The sequence below is a fragment of the Cheilinus undulatus genome, linkage group 20 (genome assembly GCF_018320785.1).
Source record: "Cheilinus undulatus linkage group 20, ASM1832078v1, whole genome shotgun sequence".
In the NCBI taxonomy this organism is placed as follows: Eukaryota; Metazoa; Chordata; class Actinopteri; order Labriformes; family Labridae; genus Cheilinus; species Cheilinus undulatus.
Window position 1 is genome coordinate 7,589,164 of NC_054884.1, and position 22,281 is coordinate 7,611,444.

A 22,281-nucleotide genomic window follows, 5' to 3' on the forward strand; every position below is an offset into this window, starting at 1 on the left:
TAATAGACCCACATTCACAGCAGAAGACATCCATCATGATTATGATGTACCTTCATTTTAACATCATGAGACATTATTTTATGTTGAACCCTTTCTAATGAAGATCCATGAAAGAAGTGACTATTCTCTGTCAGTTCAAGCTGAATTTTCCCAAAAGTTTACCTTAAGAAGAGCAAGATCAGCTCCAAGATTTTAAACCTATAGACATGAACTTTCAGTGTAGAGTTAACATATTCTCCTTGTGGCTTCTCTCTGCTCGCTGCTTCAGCTTCCTCCTACTGACCAGAAACATGCTTGCCAGGCTAACTGGTGACTCTAAATTGTCTGTAGATGTGACAGTTAGCATGCCTGGTTTGATTTCTCTATTCGTCTGCTCTGTAATTGACTGGTGATCAGTCGAGGGTTCATTCGAATAGTCCGTTTTGCTTAGGAAGGTTCCTAACCAAGTGAAACGACCCGGAAGTATTTTAGTGTCGGCCATGATAAAGGCCGTTCAAATTCTCTAACTGATGAGGAAAGGAGCTTCATTATTTCCTTTATTATCTCCTTTACCCTGGAAAACACTGGACTATCCTTTACCAAAGGAGAGCTGAAAAGACAACCTACAATTCTTTGCGTAAACTTCGTTTAAAGTGACGCACCCGTTGACCACTCATCTAAACAAGCGATCAGCTTGACTGTAACTTTACTAGCCTCAATTTAAACAATAAAATTCATTGACAAACTTATAATACATATGATAAACGGAAGGTAATTGAGATAAACAGAAGAATATTACAGACGTGAAAACTATATCATTCAATTATGATAACGATTTCATTTCTTCTCATTTTCTTTTATACCAACAGTAAACTGATCTGTCAGAATTATAAACTGCATTTGTTTTGCTATTTTGAAATGTTAAAGTACATGTGATAAATGTTTGTAAATCACAACCAATTAAAGCGATAAAGTCGGCATGTTGCCATCGTGATTATTATATTCATCATCATAATTATGCAAGAAAGACGCGGTTTATAGAGCTTTTCACATAATGAGCTGAAAGAAAGACAGAACAGAGTAGACTCATGAAATTAACAGAGATGAGACAATTAAAGAAAAATAGATATGTAGGGAATAAAACAAAACTATTTATATAGTTGTGAAATAAAAGGACTTGAATATTGTTCATCTAGTCATATTGAATTTGCAGTAAGTTCAGAGAGAGAAAAGTTTCTGCTGTTCTGATGTTCACAGTCACAGTTCCTCATCCTGAAGAGACTTTAGGATATAAACACTTTAATGAGCTCATACTTATCACCCAGGTTTTCAAGTTTCATTCGCTGCTCATAACAACACAGAGAACGCACAGAGTGGTAGGTGTGAATTTTGTAGTCCATCAACATTAAATTGTAGTTTTTATACAAATAACACACATCACGTCCATAACAACCGCCTAGGGAAAGTGCGGTCAGATTCCCTAATCACTGCTGTTCTCCTTTCCTATCCTCTTACTCCCACCTTTCCTTGACCCTGTGACGTTTTTCACTGGGGTTAAGGAAAAGTGAATAGGAAAGGAGTTAGGAGGTAATTTTGGGGACTTTTTCTAACGTACTCCAGGTGTACCTGCCTCTCGCTAAAGAGAGAGCTGGGATCGGCTCCAGCCTCTCACACCTCAGGATGGAACAAGCTTTATAAATGGATAAAGGGGAAATTTCTACATATTAGTGTTGTCATGACATACACATATCAAAATTTACTGTGATACTAGAAGAAATTACATGATATTTATATCAGTTTCAATACCAGTGCACCAAAGTAGAAGCCATAAGGAGCCAATGCTGAGTGGTTTCTATGTCTGCAGTCAACAAAAGAAAATCTTGGTCGGCTGACGTTACACCCCTACTCTTACCAATCAGTTGGTCAATGCAAAACCTCACTTTAAAGCCCAGTTTAATCTATGACAAGTTCTTTATTGCACCCTTTCGGTATTCTCAAATAAAAATAGCCTGATTTGTGAAGCATTATTATTTTTAAGCATGTTTATATTGCATGAAATAAGAATTAATTCAGCACCAATCAACATGCACCTGCCTATGATCATATGATTTCTGTGATCAAGGCATGATACATCTTAAGAACTGTACAGCCTACAAAATATCCTAAGATAATTTTTTGTTTTTATTTATAACAATAACTATCAAGAGGATGATTTGTTCTAGCTCACACTGTGTAATTTAAGTGCATATATCAGACATTATTCAGTGTTTATTTGCCAAGAGGAAGGGAATGAAGTCCACAAGTCGGGACTTTAGAGAACCAGAAGGCATTCTCTTTTTTCCTCCTCTAGTCTCTGTCTGTAATAGACATTAATGCTTGGGCCATATTTCCCCAACTTTTTCTGTGTCCCCTTTGGCAGATGAAAATATTTTCAGGCCCCTATGCTTCAACGGACACATTAGGGAAGAGTATCGAAACCCAGTCCCAATTTGGTACCTGTAGAAACACATCAGATACTTACTGGAGAGCTTTCAGTCTCCCGCTGACTGTCAGCTCACTTTTTTCCTCTCAAAAGGACTTTGGGAACCACAGCAATAACATGTACATTTAATGAGATGATAAAGGGACTTAATATTTGTATTTGCTGAATGGTGACTTAAACAGGCCATGGGAGTGGGTACTGTAAGTGAGGGCAGAGCAGAGACACTCAGCACCACTACTTCAAACACCCTGCATCTTTGTGTTGAGTTCAAAATATGTTGTTTTTAAGTTATTTAGAGCGTAACTGCTGTGAAATAACCAGAAAAATAACATGTTCTCACTTAGCTGTGTGCTTGTGCTGTTTCTCACTCCATCTAGCTACATTACTGACATTACTGCAGCACACATATTCTTGAAGTCCAGGTTGTCCTGAAAAACGGATGTTTAGAGCTTGACTGTGCACCTCAGGGTTAATGTTTTACAAGCTTTTTAAGATAAAAAGTCCAGGTGAGAGAAAATGAGAGAGTGAGAGTATTTAGGTAAGGAATTACTTATGAGAGGATTGTTTCATTTCCTTGTAGAAAGACATGTTTTTTAGTCAACACCTACTGGTCCATAGAAAGAATGCAGGTTTGTAACACCTCAGTATGATGTTTGTTTCACTTTTGTGCTGATGAAATGAAGTTGTCCTCTACACCCAGAAGTTTTATGCCCAACTAGCCAGGTAATCTCAGTCTCAGGAGGCAAGATGTGACGTTAAAAGGATGTTTCAGTACAGCTGAACAACAAAGTCTGAGATTATTTTGACAGTTTGTGCCTGTGCATCAGTTCCACATGTAATTGTTTGTATTCACAGTATCACAAGCTTAAAAGATGCTCCTAAATTGGCTTCACTTTTGAATAGAAAGGCCACATCCACATCTTTATTTACAACCAGGAACATAAAGCCACATATCTAAAATCAGGATTTTTTTGTCCAGTTGCATTATTCATAATTTTAGTGTTTAGTATTTGTAACACGGCATAAAAACTTGCGGCATCAAACATTGTGAATGAAGCTCCCTCTTGGAGCACAGAGGAGCGATCTGGACTGATCAGGAGAGCAGTCATTGGTGAAATGCCACAGGACAGGAAATTAAATTTACTCTCATTACTCGTGTCCTCGGGTACTCTTTCAAAATAAGTCCAACTCTTCAATTCAATTAGTTTGTTTTGGAATTCAAATATAGCCTCAGTGCTATTCTCCTTTCATAAAACCAAGTACATTCTGCCACTTTTAAATACTAGAGTTTCAGATTTATTGAAATGAGGATTTTATCCAAGATTCAATGCCAGGGTCATTGTGAACTAGAGAGAATTTGGCTAATTCTTCAGAGCCTCTCTTTCTACAGCAGTGTTTCTCTTATTTATCTTTCATCGTCTTCATTCCTCTTTTCCTTTTGTTTTTGTTTCCTCGTTTTGTCTCTGTTTCAGGTCACTGTGCTTTTCTAAATCCTCTGAAATCTTCTTGTACTTTTAGTCTACATTTGACGGATCTGAGCTTGTACCATGTAAAAGCAGCTGTATTGTACATGAAATCCATCTGTCTGGACCGTTCTTAAACACTGAAGCACATGGCTCAGTGAGCAGACACTGGAGCCGTGGTTTGCTTCATAAACCCATCTCAGAATTTAGATGAAGGGTTTCCAGTGATTTTTATGTGATTTTATCGAGTAGGAAACTCCTGAGAGCCTCTCGTTTCAAACTACTATATGCACCTTCTTGCATTATGCATGCAGCATACATGCATATTGATGTGCATGTAGCCCGGGGCTGATTTAAATTGCATCTGTAAAGCTTCCACAGGTATGAAGAAGCCTCTCTGTTCTCTCTGCGTTCTTCAATTACATGACCAGTCCTCCTGCCAGACCTCTTTAGACCGATGTCCAACTATCGGAGTGGCCTCTTCCTTTAATCAGTTTGCACAATATCAGACAAAGGGGAATATGCAAATACATTGTTCATTATTGCAGTGGAGATATGAATAGCAATAAATAAAGACAATTGAAATGTCTATATTAGCTATAACTCACAGTTTCTACTGTGTTTTAATCTTTGAGAAATGTCAATTCTGATTCCAGAATAAATCTAGATTTTTTGTCTTTAAACAAAAAATCAAATGTGAAAATAGATTTCTACAAAGTATTGTTGATTGTCCAGTCACTGGTGAATCAGTATTCCTGGCTACAATTACACCATGAAGACAAAAGAACACACCAAGCAACTCAGAGGAAAGGTTAGGATTACTCTGAAGGAGTTACAAGCTTCAGCAGCTGAGATGGGAGAAACTCTGCATACAAAAACTGTCCTGGGTTCTTCACCAGTCAAAGCTTTATGGGAGAGAGGTAAAGAGAAAGCCACTGTTAAAGAAAACTCAGATTAAATCTGGACTAGAGTTTGCCAAAAGGTATGTGGGAGACTCCATGGTCAAGTGGAAGAAAGTTCTTTAGTCTGATGAGACCAAAATGGTGCTATTGGGCCATCAGACATGATGATGATGCTATGTGTTTAGCTAACACTGCACATTACCACAAACGCACCATCCCTGCTGTGAAGCATGGTAGTGGCAGCCTCATGCTGTGGGGATGCTTCTCAGCAGTTGGCCCTAGTTGGCTTGTAAAGGTAGAGGTTAAAATGAATGTGGCCAAATGTAGGAGGACAATCGTATTCAGTCTCAAAAGAACTACGGCTTGGGAGAAGATTTTTTTCCAGCAAGATGATGACCCAAAGCATACAGCAAAAGGTTCACAGTAATGGTTGAAAGACAACAAGTTGAATATTCTGGCGTGGCCGAGTCAAAGCCCAGACCTCAGTCCAACAGAGAACCTGAGGTTGAACCAACAACACATTGTTGACTCGTGGCTGTAATTTTCTCTGTCTAATTGCATAATTCACACATTCCTCCAGTTGTTTCTTACCTTAAATGTATAAAGTTTCATAAGAATTTTAGTATACAAGAATGGTCCATGTCTTTCTTCCACTGATAAATTTATTACGGTGAGGTTTCTGCTGTGTGTATTTTGCCTTACTATCTAACCCTCTTGTGACTTCTTTCTCTCCTCTCTTTCTGCACTGACATCCGTCTTTCTTCAGGGTTTGTGTGCTTCAGCAGGCTGCTCTGGGAGGTAAAAACCAGTCAGTGAACGCAGCATGGACAGAACATTTCCTTTTCATTTCATACCAGTGTTATTCTTCGGTCACACTGTGTTCACATCCTTTCATTTTCAGACGTGGATGTTCTTTTACCAGACTCAGTCGCTGAAAAACATCTGTGTTTATTTCCATCTTTTTATTCTCTTTACTTCCTTCCATCCTGTTCTTACTGCACAATAAATCAGCAATACATACAAAGACATTTAACTCAGCATTTAAACCTTTACGACTTCATTCATGTCCCTGTTTTTATGAGTTTTCTCCTGAGTATCTCAACAAGTCCTTTAACTGTAACGTATTCCTCTTTAATACTTCCTGACTTCTTTTACTCCCCACTCGTTCATTTTTTTTCTCCCTTTATCCCCTGGTTCATGTTGTGAATGCTTCCCATAATGGTTTTCATCATAGTTTATTTTTGCATTCTTGTGGTCACTGATGTCTGAGTTATTTTACTATGTATTTTTCTGTGTCTGAACAGTGGCAGAGCAGTGTAAGAAAAAAATCAAACACATCTGATTAACTGCCAGCTTGGAGACAAACAATCCTCCTTGTCTTAACTGCTATTATCAGAGGACATTTGTTTGTACAGAGATATGTCTGGTAATTTGCCCTGGAATTTTACTTTGCAAACTAAAGACATGGTGAAATCTCACAAGATAAAAAAAATAGAAATCCTTCACAATTAAAACAAACAATCAGAGGTCCACAGGTAATACTAATCCTGTGTAAACAGGGCTTTAGTCTGATTTAAGTGTTAAAAGCTCCTGTGAGGAGGTTCAAGTTTGTGTTGCTTTTGGCGCCCCCTATGGACAAACTAGTACTTTCAGTTTTTTTGCTGAAAGAAGTACCTTCAAACAAAAATCACATCCTTCTAAACAGTCAGATATATCACTCTGAATCTTTGCTGTTTCTGCTATAATCCACTTTGTGTGATGTTTACTCCACAGCAGCTGTTTCAGACATCAATAATTGCAAAAAAAACAGCTGATGCACAAACAGCATGATGCTGGTGGTCTTGTTTGGCTTGGTAGCCCATATAGAGGCATCAGTAGTGTTTCATAACCAGCCAACAACTCCTCTGAAAAGTTTTAGTTAAATTAATTCACCTCAGCAGTTTAAAAACCATGGGACGAGTCATTTTTTTAAGTGTGACACACTGATCTGAGGTGTTTCCTTTACTAAGTGTACCTTAGGCCAAAGTCTGCAAAGCTGTAGCTTAAGTAAACTAACAGAACAAGTTCAAGTGGTTACGCAATAATCACTATACTATTATATAATAAAGGGCCAAGTGCTTATTGTGATGACTGGAGCAGAACACTTCCTATTTCATATTAAAACAATGGCTGGACAATGTGGGCTGGTATAATAACATGGACTTTATGAGTGTGAGGTCAGCATGCCCAAACTAAGACAGTTTTACTCAGACTACAACCAATGTGAGGTGACTAAAGTTAATTTAGAAAATGTAGTATAAATTCTGATACAGGCTGAACCTAATTTAAACCTTTTTCCCTGTAGCCCGCCCTACTTATATCTAAGAAAAGCGGAGCCCCTCCATGACCACACGAATTAAAAAGCAATCGTTACTTCAAAAATCAACATCAATTTTAAGTGTTTCATAGACAAAACTGTAAGAAAATAAGTTTCTATATGTTTATTATGTCAAAAGACAATCGTTTAACCTATGTAGGTAAAGCTCTGCCATGATCTTAGTTAATATATGCCAGTCTAATCCTAACAACCTCAGAGCAGACAAAGCCCCCATGATCCCTGGGCCTCCTCCCAGGTTTTCCACTAAAGGTTTTGCTCACCAGACACTCTTAATTGTGTGCAAATAATTCACACATTTTTCCCCAGTATGTTGCGAGACAATCTTCACACGAGTGACATAATTTTGCCATGCATAATTCCAGCAAAAATTTTTTTCTTTTTGAACAATGTTTGAAAAAATCAAACTTTCACTCCCAACAAGATGCATCTGACCAATCAAAATCTTGTTGTTGCTGAATATGCTAAAAAAGTTTAGTTCCAATCCAATCCAAATTTATTTATAAAGCACATTTGAAAACAAAAAGCTGACCAAAGTGCCTTGCGGTAAAAATGAAAATTAATAAAACACAAACGCAGGACCAAAGCTAAAATTGGAGGACATCGATGAATCAATTATAACAGATAACAAATTATTAAAAGATCAAAAAGGACTTTATCTTGGATGAGGATGATAAAAAATGGCTTTTACAGCTGCATTTATCTGCAGATCCAATTTAAACTCTCTGTCCATTATCACCCCCAAATTTTTTTGCATTTTTATTTTTACAGATCCGCACTGGGGCTGGTACAGCCTCCATGGGGTCCAAAGACAATAACTTCAGTCTTGCTCTCATTTAGCTTAAGAAAATTAAAAGCCATCCAGGCTTTAATGTCTCTGAGACAGTCCAGGAGAGGACGCAAGGCGTAAGAAGGTCTGATTTTTTGGGGGGTAAATACGGCTGTGTATCGTCAGTGTAGCAATGAAATTGAATAACATATTTTTTAAAAATGAATCCCACCTGAAGTATATAGAGACAGACAGAGGATTAAAACTATTGTCCACTTTATAACAGTGGATAACGCAAATATTTCAGTTTACAGAGCAGATGTTTGAGAATGCATGGAGACCTTTATTCATTATGTCAAGTATCCACCATAAATCTGACAGATGAACAAGGGAATGTTAGATTATTTTGAGCGATACAGTGTCCAAACTTATATATTTTCTTTGTTATTTTGGTCATAGCTGCTTCTGTGTCCAACATGTACTGTAACTGTTGACTCAGTTTTATACTGAAGTTTTTTTATTGCTTTGTTTGTAAATGCATTTGATGGTGCCAGCAAAAAAAAAAAAATACAAGCTAATATTGGACAGATTTCAAAAATAAACTTTTTTTTTCCATTTTTAAACAGTTTAACCCCAGAGTCCTTTAGTTGAAGATCTGTGTTTATTATTTGACATTTTTGTTTCAACCCTGTCGTTAACTGTCTGTTTATACTCACATCATCAGTGTGAATGTTTGCTTTTCTGTGTAGTATGATATTAACTGTAGTTGATGTGTTTTTCACAGGGTCAGGGGGCCATCACAGAGAAGCTGCGCAGCCTCAGTATGCACGACCTGACTCAGATCGGTCAGCAGGAGGAGAGAGGAGGAAACCAGCTCTACCCGTACAGCTCCCGTGCAGCCAACCCCGCCATGAGGAGATCCCAGAGCAGTGATGCCGCAGACGAAGCTGGTGAGCACAAAACTTCACACTGATTCACTGCCTGGTTTGGCTGGCTACAAAGAAGAAGATTTTCAAAGCTAGACTGATTTTAAAATTATGAAGACAGCAGACATAACAGCAGTTTTAACAGACATTATAATACTTAATTAACATTCAGCCAGATCACAGCGATGACTCAACAGATGCAAAGTCTTTCAGAAACTTGTGTGATCCAACTTCAGAAGACAAACAAATACTAGCTCTCTCTTGAGTGCCAGTTTTCTTTCCTCCATCGTTTGTCATAATTTGATCCACATTTAAAAAGCCAAACTTTTAAAAAATGAAGAGCCATTTGGGCTCTACTAGCTACCAGCTCTACTGAGAGGAGCACTCATCTAGGCTTGAGATGAAGGCTTTTTTAATTCCTGCCAGGTGCAATTTCTCTGTGAGTTCTTTCAACGTTTTTTATTGTGTAGAGACTTCAACTCGATGAGGGGCAGCAAAATAATTCACTTCAATTGAGACGTCAGCACTCAAAAAATGTTCTTTTAAGCAGTTTTATTCAGGTAAGGCACCACAGATGTGTTTCAACTTGTGGTCTTCTTCAGTGTTGTGAACAGTGAGTGGAAGGGCACATTAAATACAGGAATGCACCTTCAGAAGTTTATGTTTGGAGGATGCTCCTTTTTTTGCTTTCATTGGGCAGTAAAATAATGGCATCGAGACCACACACTTGAGGATTATTTGGACTATTAACCTAATGCAACAAGCCACAAATCAGGTCAAGCCCCTCGGCCGTTGGGATTTGGCAAACCAGGTGTAAAATTAGGCACTAGGTTGGGACTGTAGCTCCTGCTGATGGGCCACAATGTATACATGAGATTTTTTTTGCACTGAGCTATTTGGCAAAAAAAAAAAAAAAAACAGAAATCCAGCTTTTCAGGCACCAGTACAGCCAGATGCTGGTAGTAAACTAGATAATGCAAGCCTCACGAGCAACTGTAGTCATATTGATACACAATCAGTGGAGCCAGTTGTTGAATCAAACTTTAGCTGAAGCTAGTCGTGTGTGAGCAAAAGCTTTCCAACGAGAAAAAACTTTCAGTTTGGTTCTTTGCTCTTCTTTTGATAAAGAAATGTCTTGCTGTGATAAAGCTGCTGCTGATGCTAATTTCTCCACTGGTCACTAGGGATGGGAACCACTAGTGGCCCCATGATACGATATTATCACGATACTTGGATCACAATTCGATATTATTGTGATTTTAAATGTTTTGCAATACATTGAGTATTGCAATACCATATATTGCAATTCATACCTTTTTTCAACTGTTTAGCTGATTTAGCACTAGTCCCCACCTCTACTGGTCACAATTATTTACAAGCTTGCTGTTCAACTAAACCACGCCATTAGCTCCCGCATCTTTCCCTTCAAATGACATGACACATGACAAATGACACCGGTGCAGTCACAGTGTCATTTGAAGCTCTGCGAGATAGATCAGACTGATGACAAACGTGTGATCTGGCCAGTCCATTGACTTTGGTTAACATTAACCTGCAAGATTAGGGCTGGTCAATTAATCAAAAATTGGATTAAATCACAATATGGTCTGCTACAATTCTCAAATTGCAGATATGAAATTGACATAAACATTATCACTCCCTTCAGTGCAGCAGATCATATTCAATTTGCAATATATAAAAATCATTACAATTTCACATTTTTTCATAATTGCTCAGCTGTTGTTTGATCTAGTATTGTGGGGGTTTTTTATATTATAGAATAATTTATTGCTTGTGTTGACTGTGCTGAGGCTGCTAATGTTGGCCAGTCTCTCAAAATAGTGTAACATTATTTTCTAAACAAGGTGATCCCAAAAGATTACGCACTGCTGAGTTCATTATGGCATCACTACACAAGATTTTCTTCCCTAAAGTGACCCAACTGAAGAATTTCAGTACATTTTGACAGAATTTCAAATGTTTAAAATCAGTGGTGTGTAGCTGTGCAGCTTCTTTCTGAAGCATTTTTAAGCATCTGAACTGATAATAGCAGTTTCTCTTGAAAACTTGAACCAATTTTGCAAACAAAAAAATCAATACCCATCATTTAAGGAGCATTTTTTTAGGTACGTAATTTTTTAATATAAATTTTCCACTTGAAGGTGCAGCAATACTATTGTAGTACGTATTTAAACATTGACACCACTAGTGGGAAGACAGACTTTGAGCATGCCGGTTTAACATGCAATGGAGGATGTAGTCGTGCTTCTTTGTTCATTCTTTGTTTTCGTGTTGGCGTGATGAGAACTGCAGGCTGGTTGACCTGTCAGTGTCTGTGTGAGAAGGAGATGACTTTCCAGCAGACAAAGAGGATGAGATGAGGTTGGGTGGGATGCTGCTGGAATGTCAAATGCTCTCTCTCTCTCTCTCTTTCTCTCTCTCTCTCTCTCTCTCTCTCTCTCTCTCTCTCTCTCTCTCTCTCTCTCTCTCTCTCTCTCTCTCTCTCTCTCTCTCTCTCTCTCTTTCTTTCTCTATACCGAGCGAGCCAGTGAGGCATGGAGAGCGAGATAGTGGGGGGTGGAGTGGAACAGAGGACAGAGATGAATTTATGGGAGCAGAGTGGAGATGTTAGGGAAGGATGTAGAAGAGATGGATGGACCAAGAGAAAGAAGGGAGGGAGGTTGGTAGACGACATTAGCATGCAGGGAGAGGAAAGACGTTATTATGTATGCAGCTCAGACAGACCGCAGAGACACAGGTGAGAAGAAGAAGAGAGACAGGTTTATCCTCCAACAGCTCTCTTCATGACATCACGGCTCAATGATGGTCATGTTGTTGGTCTTAAGCTCTGTGGCAACAAAAGACTAGGACTTAAGCAGCTAATGTGTCAACCGACATGGAGAATGATGAATGAATGTGTGTAGTTAGTGGACTGATCAACAAAATGTTCTCACCCTTGTGTTTTGGCACCAGAATTACCAGTTATTTAAAGCTAGTAATTAATATTTCAACACTTTATGACCAAACTTTTGGTTAAATATTGTGTCTAAGCTGTAACAGAGCTGGCCACCTCTAGTCAGGGCTGTAGCTCCATGCTCTACTCTCAGGATGTAAACGAGCACAGTGGATGGATGGGGTTGGGGTTACAGTAGAGTGGCATGTCTAAAAATATCAGATTGTATCTCATCATAGGTATTGTCACATAGGTATTGTCATTATATGAAACAACTTCTGAATGAGAGAGAGGGTAATAGAGAGCATGCAAACCTTTGTGCACAGAGGGAGAGGAAAAAAGAGACAAAACTGATCCTCTGTCCTGATGTAACTCAGTATACTAGTGACATGTATCTACTTCTGTAGATACAGTATCCCTCTGATAAATGCTGAGCCTCCTGAGACCGGAGCTTTTCTTTGAGAGGCATTTCTTTTGTTTCCCCTTTGTTTGGGACCAGTAGGACACAATCTCAGCCTTTCTTTGAAAAAGAGTTAGTTTTTACAGACATGATGAGATCCCGTTTTTATAGAATATACAGCACTGAGTTTCAGAGCAGATGTTTTGGCTGTGTGTCAGCTGGTTGGTCAGTTGTTGAGCGTCTTCAGTCAGAAATGGCGTCAGCCATTGAGAGAGGGATGCTCGAGTCATTTTTCTTCTTATTGATGGACCACAAAGACTTCACACATTTCCACTAAAAGTTCGGAATTTCTTGGAAATTTTCATTTCCAAAATCCGCAATAATTCCCTTAGAATTTCAAAGAAATTATCTATAACAATTTTTAACATTTCCCAGAAACAGGGTCCAAAAATGTATTCAAATATTCCTTAAATGTTTCAGTGAAACTTTATCATAAACTCTCAGATAGAAAATTCCCCAAAATTTCACAACTTTCTTCCAAGCAGGGAGGGCCAACCAAACCTGGGGGTGGTGCTAACTCCCCTCATGGGGTCATGAGGGGAAAATCTGAGAACGGCTTGTTTCAGCACACATTTTCTGAAAGGTGGATAGAGAGAGGGGGGAAGAGGGGATGGATTGTTCTGGTACTTGAGGGGATTGTGGACAGGCCAGGGGCACATATTTTTGTTAGAAGAACCTGAAAAAGTGATTTTTGCATAATTTGTCCCATTTAACCCGACAAGTATGTCAAAATACCAGGTGGATTCATGTTTTTCAGCACACAGTGTCAACTTTTTCTAGAACAATATACAAAAAAAAATCCTCTTTCTCTTGAATGTATAAATTCTTGTCTTGTTAAAAAAGAAAGACACAAGATCTTTATTCAGCCATTCATATGTTCTACCTTGGTTAAATCTACCAAATACTGTGTTGGTCAGAATATAGAGAGATGTATTGCTTGTTTTGTTGGGAAAGTAAGATGAGGAAAATAATTCCTTATGTAATCGCAATATTGATGGTGAGGAAAAAACACATTAGGTTGTATTCCCAATTTGTGCAGCTCTAACAAATTCTTAAATTTTTCGATGAGAATTCCTCCAATTTTTCAAAAAAATATTCTCAAAAATCTAGAAATAGGTTCCCTAAATTCAGTGAAAATTATAGAATATTCACCTAAATATTCAAACAAATTCCCTGAAATTTCAATACCAATTTTTGAAATTGTCAAAGGCAACATCCCCTCTCCAAATCTCTGGTCATATTCTCAAAAATTTACAAATAAATTTCCCAAATTTCTATGAAAATACCAAAAAAGTTTTTAAACCCCCTCCCCTCCAAAAAATTACAAATACCTTTCCAAGATGTCCACGAAAATGCCCGAAAATGTCTCCAAACATTTCCCAAATGTCCATGAAAATACCCAAATAAAATTTGAAGGAATTTTTCCCTCGAAAAAATTGCAATTAAACTTCCAAAATGGACAAACACATCCCCAAATTTCCACTAGCATACTAAAAAAATTCATAGCAAATTCTTCCAAATTACTTAGACTTCAGTGAACGATCTGGACAATTACCTCCAAAAGCCATATCCTTATATGTGCATGCAGGGGCTTTGGAGGTTAATGTACTTATTGTTTAGAAGCATTTTCTCAAAGGATTATAAATTGCAGGAAAACTCCTACATTCTACTTCATTGTATAAATATGAAACATAGTTCATGTATTTGGTCAATTTAAACAATGCTGGAGTTAGCTTACATATTTTGTTGATTGAAAACAAGAAATGATCAAATATTTGGTACCTTTGCCTGACTTGTTGCAGGGGTGTCTTATCAACGATGTTTAGTTTTTACTTGAATTGTATTGAAGTTAAATGAGCAGTCGTTATGACCCTAGTTTAAACGTACAGTGCTGCTTTAACTGGTGACTTTTAACCCGGATGAATGTTTCTGGAAGTTTCCAGCAGTCACACAGACGGTGAGTAAAGGCTTACCATCAGGTTCAGACAATTGCAGACATGAATTCACTCGCCAGAGCTTTTTCTCTGAAAAAACATTCCAGGATTGTAAAAATCCTGGTCGGACAAGCCGCCCCGGGTCTCTGCTTTTGGCTGAGCCTTGAGCTCTCGACATGACAGGAAATTGGAGAGTTATACCGCAGAATAGACCGGTGAGAGCTGGAATGACTGGAATGACTTGAATAAGTTCTCTGCAGTCCAGACAGCGAGTTTGGCTCGCTAAAAGAATGAAATTCCTCCCTGGATCATTTCTGTAACATGTTCTTTTGACCAGCGCTGACTGCGAGCCAGCGGGCCAGGACATTTCCACGCCTGGAGTTAATTAGACAGTTTCAGTAGCCGAGCTGAATTTTCCTATCAATTTTGACGTACAAACTACAGCTCTTCTGCAGCGTTTCTGTCTCTTTTTAAATCAGCACATGCTGGACAGAGATGGTATTTGTGATCCTGTGCAGGAATGTGAAATCTCATGTGAAGCTGGCCTCCGTCTCATCCCACCCCGTTTCCTCTGGGAGGGGAAAGGTTGCGTCCAACTCTGGAGAGTGGGAGGTTTTCTCTTATAGACTCCAGATGTGACAACAATAGCAGCAGGAGAAAGAGCTAGAACCAGAACTAAGAGAAAGCACAGCTCTTTTGTCTTAAAAGGCACTAATAAAGGCCTCGGACATGGTCTGGACTTGGTCTAGAAGACCAAATAAGCTGTAAAGTTTATCTATTAGTGCCTGCTGATTATTGACTCCTAGCCTACACTGATAGACGTCTCATACTGAGGTAGAGGACTTTATGTTCTGTGCTGCTGATTGTTGGTTATCTAGCTGTTGTGTCTCTATGAGGGAGCTGTAGCTGAGTATCTGCTGCCCTCTGCTGGACAAGCATCCTCTATCACTCATTATTTGAATGCAGTGTTTCAGTTTTCTACAGCTGTATGCAAACAAAAAGAGGAGTTATACACACAATTCAGAGAAATTAAAGCTCATGTATGAACAACACGACTCCAAAAACACCTCGGTCATATCTGAGTTTAAGACAGGCCTGATGTGGCTTAGCCGTGGTGTGAGGCAAGAGGATGAAGCAGTAAGAACACAAGAAGAAGAGGCTAAGAAGAAGGTTGCAGACACCAGCAAGGGTGAGGAGAAGGAAGAGGAAGCCAAACCACTGTCAGTGTATTAGATTTTCAAACTTCAAAACAATTTATTAAAAATCAAACCATTCTTGTTTTAATACTCCAACAACAAAAATACTAATCCCAGGCACACTAGCAACTTTGCCAATCAGAATCAATATAAGACAATCATGGAGCTTACTCTGTCGACTTTTTTTAACAGCAGTCAGTTTATTTCATAACCTTGTAAAGCAAATGGATTGACCGGATTCCACATCTATCATTAGGCACATCCATCTTGCAAAGCCTCGGTCTGAAAAGATTATGCCAGCTCTGAGAACAGATCTGACCAATCAGCATCTTTTGAGGAGAAGCAGGTGGTAGCTTTGTGCAGAGTTTACTTGTACTGTAAGCCAGTATATACAATGGCTTCTGCCAGTGTAGCGATTAGCTTTTGATTTAGCTACAAATTTAGGGCATTTTTGTATGCATTACTTGCATTTAAGCCCACTTCTCACTTAAAAGCTATCGTTCTATCTTAAATTTAACCAGTTTTAAGGTTATTATTATGATAATGGAGAAAATATGCCACTTTTAATCGACCCCCTTGGGGGTCCCGACCCACACTCTGGGAAACACTGATCTAAAGCAATGACTCTCAATGGGGGATGGCTTCCAAAAAACAAAGATTATTTTCAAATGATTTCAAATGTATATTTAACTAGGGCTGGGCAATTAATTGCAAATTAGATTAAATCACAATATGGCCTGCTGCAATTTACAAATCACAAAAGGTGCAATATGTCTTTAACTTGACAGAGTACTAGTTTCATAATTTTTTTGCAGCAGAGATTTTATGCAAACAGTTTTTTTAGGATAAAAATTTCTGCTTTACTAATGAATATGTTTTTGTTATTTATAACAAGATCAAAATAAAAATGATCATCCTCTTCAATTCTGCAATTGATATAGAATTTGCAATCCCAGCCAAAATAATCACAGTTAGATATTTGTTTTAAATATTTTTGCCTGAGTGTATTTATTCTAATAAGGTTTAGGTTATACAGTGCACCCGGAAAGTATTCACAACACTTCACTTTTTCCACATTTTATGTTACAGCCTCATTCCAAAATGGAATAAATTCATTTTTTTCCTCAAAATTCTACACACAACACCCCATAATGACAATGTGAAAAAAGTTTTTTGAAATTTTTGCAAATTTGTTAAAAATAAAAAACTAAGACATCACATGTACATAAGTATTCACAGCCTTTGCTTAATACGTTGTTGATGCACCTTTGGCAGCAAGTCTTTTTGAGTGTGATACCACAAGCTTGGCACACCTATCTTTGGGCAGTTTTGCCCATTCTTCTTTGCAACACCTGTCAGGCTCCATCAGGTTGGATGGGGAGCGTTGGTGCACAGCTGTTTTCAGATCTCTCCTGAGATGTTCGATCAGATTCAAGTGACATTCACAGAGTTGTCCTGAAGCCACTCCTTTGATATCTTGGCTGTGTGCTTCATCCAGGATGTCTCTGTACATTGCTGCATTCATCTTTCTCTCAATCCTGACCCATCTCCCAGTTCCTGCCGCTGAAAACCATCCCCACAGCATGATGCTGCCACCACCATGCTTCACTGTAGGGATGGCATAGGCCAGGTGATGAGCTGTGCCTGGTTTCCTCCAAACATGACGCCTGGCATTCACGCCAAAGAGTTTAATCTTTGTCTCATCAGACCAGAGAATTTTCTTTCTCATGGTCTGAGAGTCCTTCAGGTGCCTTTTGGCAAACTTCAGTCAGGCTGCCATGTGCCTTTTACTAAGGAGTGGCTTCTGTCTGGGCACTCTATCACACAGACCTGATTGGTGGATTGCTGCAGAGATGGTTGACCTTCTGGAAGATTCTTCTCTCACCACAGAGGACCACTGGAGCTCTGACAGAATAACCATTGGGTTCTTGGTCACCTCCCTGACTAAGACCCTTATCCCCTGATCGCTCAGTTTAGACGGGCGGCCAGCTCTAGGAAGAGTCCTGGTGGTTGTGAACTTCTTCCATGTATGGATGATGGAGGCCACTGTGCTAATTGGGACCTTAAAAGCAGCAGAAAGTTTTCTGTACCCTTCCCCAGATTTGTGCCTCAAGACAATCCTGTCTCGGAGGTCAACAGACAATTCCTTTGACTTCAAACTTGGTTTGTGCTCTGACATGCACTGTCACCTGTGGGACCTTATATAGACAGGTGTGTGCCTCTCCATCAATCATTTGTCTCCTACCAAATCGAATAATTTGTCTTTATTGAAAAATATATAAGATGAGGAAACTAAAAATAATCACATCTCAAATTGCATTTGCAATATTGGAGAAAGAAATAGCAATTAGATTATTTTCACAAATTGTTCAGCCCCATATTTTACTCCATTTTATGAAAAAATATATTTTGGGGGCTGTGGGCTGAAAAGTTCTAAAACCTCAGATTTAAAGTGTCAGCTTCACAAAGATGGAGACAGCCTGGCTGTGGATATTCCACTCTTCTGTTGCAGCCTCCACCGTCAGGCTTGGTGGCCTGACATCTGTTTCACATGTCTGGTGGCTGACGTTGAAATAAACTAGAGTTGTACTACTTTACCAGAATGATGAAGAACATAAAGCATTTGCAAAGCATAAAGTATTCAACAGTGCATGATGTTTATGGTAGACCTAAACCAGACAGAGGAGCTTAGAGAGTAATAAAGTATGGCTTAAAAACATTAGCATGCTCTTTTTCAGCGTTTTAAGCGGCATGTTTCTGTTTTCAGAGTATTATTACGACCAGGAGGAAAGGACGGATGAAGAGGCAGAGCCGACGTTCTCTGAAGATGAGGCGGTCACTCAGAAAGGACTCAGACGATCACAGAGTGTAAAGATCACACGCTCCAGAGTCCGCAAAGATGTAAGTGTTCCTCTGGAGGCTTCCTCTACAAGGGTTTTGGATTTAAAACGCTGACCTCTACCACCAAGAGCTTTTTTTAGATTGTGACATTTTACAAACACATCAATGGCTTTATTTTTGTTCCTCAGGCTCGTTACGGATCCCTGAAGATTAAAAGTAAGAAGAGACCAGCCCTGAGCTCTGTGAACTACGGACTGTGAAGAAACTACTGCTCACTCATTCATTCACAGCAGAGCAGCCTGCTGATTGGTAGATGGTATCGTTATCTTTTGTTCCAGCCGTTCTCGGTCTGATTTTAGATTCTGCTGAACTCTTCTCCCTCTGGAGATGAGTTTCCTTTCTTCTTTTTCTGTATTTATTACCAACTTCATCCAGAAATAATCAGAGCCAGTGACCATTAAACTGGTGACCATCAGATGACCAGTGACTCTTTAGGAACCAGTGATTGTCTTTTTCAGGACCGCTGGTTCTCAGAGAACATTTAACTTAACATTTGACTATGAGATGTTTTTTCTTGGGTTTTTAGCAAACATAATGTCTTCTAGATGGGCCCATGTCGGCTTCATCTGTATTTCATTGTAGTTTATGTGTAGTTTTGATGTTTTATATGTGTAGTTTTGAGGTTTTTAGAGTCATCTGCCCACTTTGGTCTTTTTGCTTTATTTTATACAAACCTCTTGTACCATCACCACCAATAAGGCTTCCTTTATTTATAAAAGCACAGGCTAAAAGTTACACACATATGCATTGCTTAAAACCATTTACCAATCTTTAAAGTTAATGGTAAATATAACATTTTCTTTCAGTGATGGCGCTGATTGGCTTTGCTTACAGTGATAAGTTGATTTTTAGCTCGGGTTTTAATGTTTTATCTACTTTTATCCAAATTAATTTATACAGACATCAATAGATTGTTGCTGTATTATCACAGGTGGGAGCCAGTGTGTCTTAGCATGGATGAGATCCATTGTTACCAAAATTTTACTAATGCAAGTTTTGATTATGAAAGTAATGGAAATAGAATCACTTTGATACACATGGTATTAAAATGTTTAAGCTCAAAAGGATAAAACATTATAACAAGTTAGTTGTTTATAAAGAGAGCCTTATCATAACATGGTACTGGGTTTATGGCGCTGCCTTTCAGGTATTTTATAAACTAGAAACTCTTAAAGAACTGACACTCTGGTAGAAGTCAACCTTATATTTCAGCACATTAACTGAGGTTATTTTAACGCTGAGTGGCACATGGAGGTTAACACACTATGCAACATTCCCTGTTTCAGCAGTGACGGTATGAGAGACCAGCAGGAAAACCTACATTAACATCTAAACATGACAGAGCTAAGTTTTAGGGCCTTATTGAACACCTGGCCCAAAGTGTCTTGGTGTGCAGCGCAGCACTGATGTTCAAATAAATGAAAGTGCGCTCTCAGTAGCATTCATGGGTGTGTTTGTCTTTACACGAGGAGAGATCCCAGGCCAAACTGCAAAAAGATGCAGAAAATGACCACGTCTTTGACTGGACTGGTGGTTCCCAATGTTTTTTTTCTTAGAAATCCCTGTACTCGTATCGAAGGGGTGCACTCACACAAGGTAATCTGTACTCATACCATGCTAAAGCCATCGGACCCCCTCTCCTGTCCCCCTTTTGGCCTGCACTCACCATGCTAGAGCAGCATGCTAGAAGAAGCTGTTTTACTTGCACAAGTACTGCAGTTGAGAACCAAATCAAATGATAACTCTTACTAGGACTGATCAGTAAAGAACTACTTGTGATTTTAGCCCAGAATCATCACACTGTCTAAGAGAAAGAACAGCTGACTGAGGCTTGTTTCACAGTCATGTGTCCCAGTTAGAAGATTTATTAGAGTCTTCACAGGGTGTAGAACTGTACATGCAGGAAAAAATGTGCACATGCATGTGGTTTCTATAAGGAGAGACAAGATAAATACAGTAATTACGGTCATGAAATTAAGATGGCACTATAAGACCAAATGCTCATCCTTAGATTACAAGAATAGCCCTCAACCAGAGCAGGCAATTATTTTACAATCAAATTGACGAATTAGAATATTTTCCCGGGCCTTTTTTACACTATCATTATCATCTTGACTTAGAAGACACATTTCTATAAACTGGTGTTTTTCAACCGCTTTTTTTCAGTTTGCTTTCTCAGAGATTTTAAGCTTTACGACATTGCAAATTCATGACTTCGGAAACTTCAAGATTCAAAATTTACCCCTGTCTGGACTAAGTCTTGTTTCTTGTAAAGATACAATTTTACAACTTCAAAAACTTGATTTTTTTTTCTAAGAAATGGCTTTTTTTCCCTAAAAATTTTAACAAATCATTTTTATTGTATTATCTTGTCGGGTGGCCCTCATACGCCATCGTAAATTATGTTTCAAATCATCATTTTATAAAATATTTGCACATCTAATTTAGACTACATCTGAGCAGACAGAGCCCCATGCCCCTTCTGAGATCTTTAGTGCCCCCCTGGGGGTGCCTGGACCCTGGGTTGGGAACCAATGCATTAGAGAATACAGCCAAGGAATCTAGCTGAGAAAATCTGTAAATGAGTTTTTCAGCCTACCTTTGTTTCATGATGAACTCACTGAAGATTAATCAAAATAGATGTTCTCCATGTGTTTTTTTTTTTACGTTTCTGATGTTGTGGGAAGCATCAGGTAAAATAACTAAATATAATCCTCCATCAGCATATTTCATGCAGTATCCTGTGTGTCTTCAGAAAAAGGTTAGTCTGCTAGAGTTAAGTCTATTCAAAAATAAAAAATAAAATCTGCCAATGCACCAGCCTGTAGGTGCACCTGGCTCTTAAAGGGAATGGAGCAGATATCCTGATTGATTTAATGTCACTCCCAAACACACCCATGTAGAATCAAGCCACTTAATCAGACTTGTGTTCTGTTTGAATAATGTGTAGGCAGACATGCCCCAAATCACTTTGTGCCACGTTCTTAAGACTGTGTTCTTTATACCATCAGAGTAAGGCCCTTAGCATTTCACACAGTGAGAGATGAAGGAAGGAGAATGACAAGATGGAAAGGGAAGAGAAAACCAAATAAATACCCGACACTTACAGCATTTGTTTGATATCTGCTGCCTTTAAAAAGGCCGAGAACTCTCATTCACTAATAATAATAACTTCTTTTATTCCCGCTTTGTACGCCTGTTTTATAAGGTTACAGGTCTGGTTGTAAATTTCTGATTGAAGATAAGACGTTTTTCTTTTGTGTGTTTGTGTGTACTACCTTTAAGACTCTTTTGTAATGTAACCACCTGTTTTTGCACATTTACCTCCTCCCAAACCTTTTTATCGATGCTGTTGTTGTGTGTCATCTCATTTTTTTAATGTTTTTTTGCTTTGGGAGATTGCAGCTCACAGCTAGTACCAACAGACTTTCATGACAGGACAACGTTTGGCTTGTTTTTGTCCTCGGTGCTGCACTGGTGAGATGTAGAGCGTTTCATCAGCAGTTGCTGGGTTTTTGACATTAACCTTATTTGGAGACTGTTTTTGGGAAATAAAACCACAAATAATGCTCCATATAAACCCCTCATACAAAAAACAACTGGGTCATCTTCTGCTCATGCTTGCAAGAGTTGCGGTGAAAATTTTGAGTCAAAAATTCCCAAAGGATTTTAAATTCCCCCGTACGAGGACCAATCAGTGTCACTGGTGACATGGCAGGTTCATTTGACTCTGCCAGCCAAACCTTCTCAAGTCATGGCGTTCATTTTTAATGCTCATAACTGACTAATGATACCAAAGCTTGATGTACTCACTATGGGCTGTGTGGCTGCTGGGGGTTTTGATTTGTGTTGGGAAATGTCTGGAGTGTGTGTGGGTTGTAAATGCAATAAAGTCAATCATGTCTGATTGTTACAAGGGCAATAAAATAGTATGTCTGTGGA

At 38.7% G+C, this 22,281-nt stretch overlaps 1 protein-coding gene across 1 annotated transcript in view; it reads left to right on the forward strand.

Moving 5' to 3' along the window:
• Positions 1 to 22,281, forward strand: part of reep3b (receptor accessory protein 3b) — a 62,119-nt gene extending 39,838 nt beyond the window's left edge. The window contains exons 6-8 of the mRNA XM_041815533.1: positions 8,754 to 8,919; positions 18,206 to 18,339; positions 18,468 to 22,281. Coding sequence (XP_041671467.1) covers positions 8,754 to 8,919; positions 18,206 to 18,339; positions 18,468 to 18,539 — 372 coding nt within the window. The 3' untranslated portion in view covers positions 18,540 to 22,281. The remainder of the gene's footprint in view (positions 1 to 8,753; positions 8,920 to 18,205; positions 18,340 to 18,467) is intronic.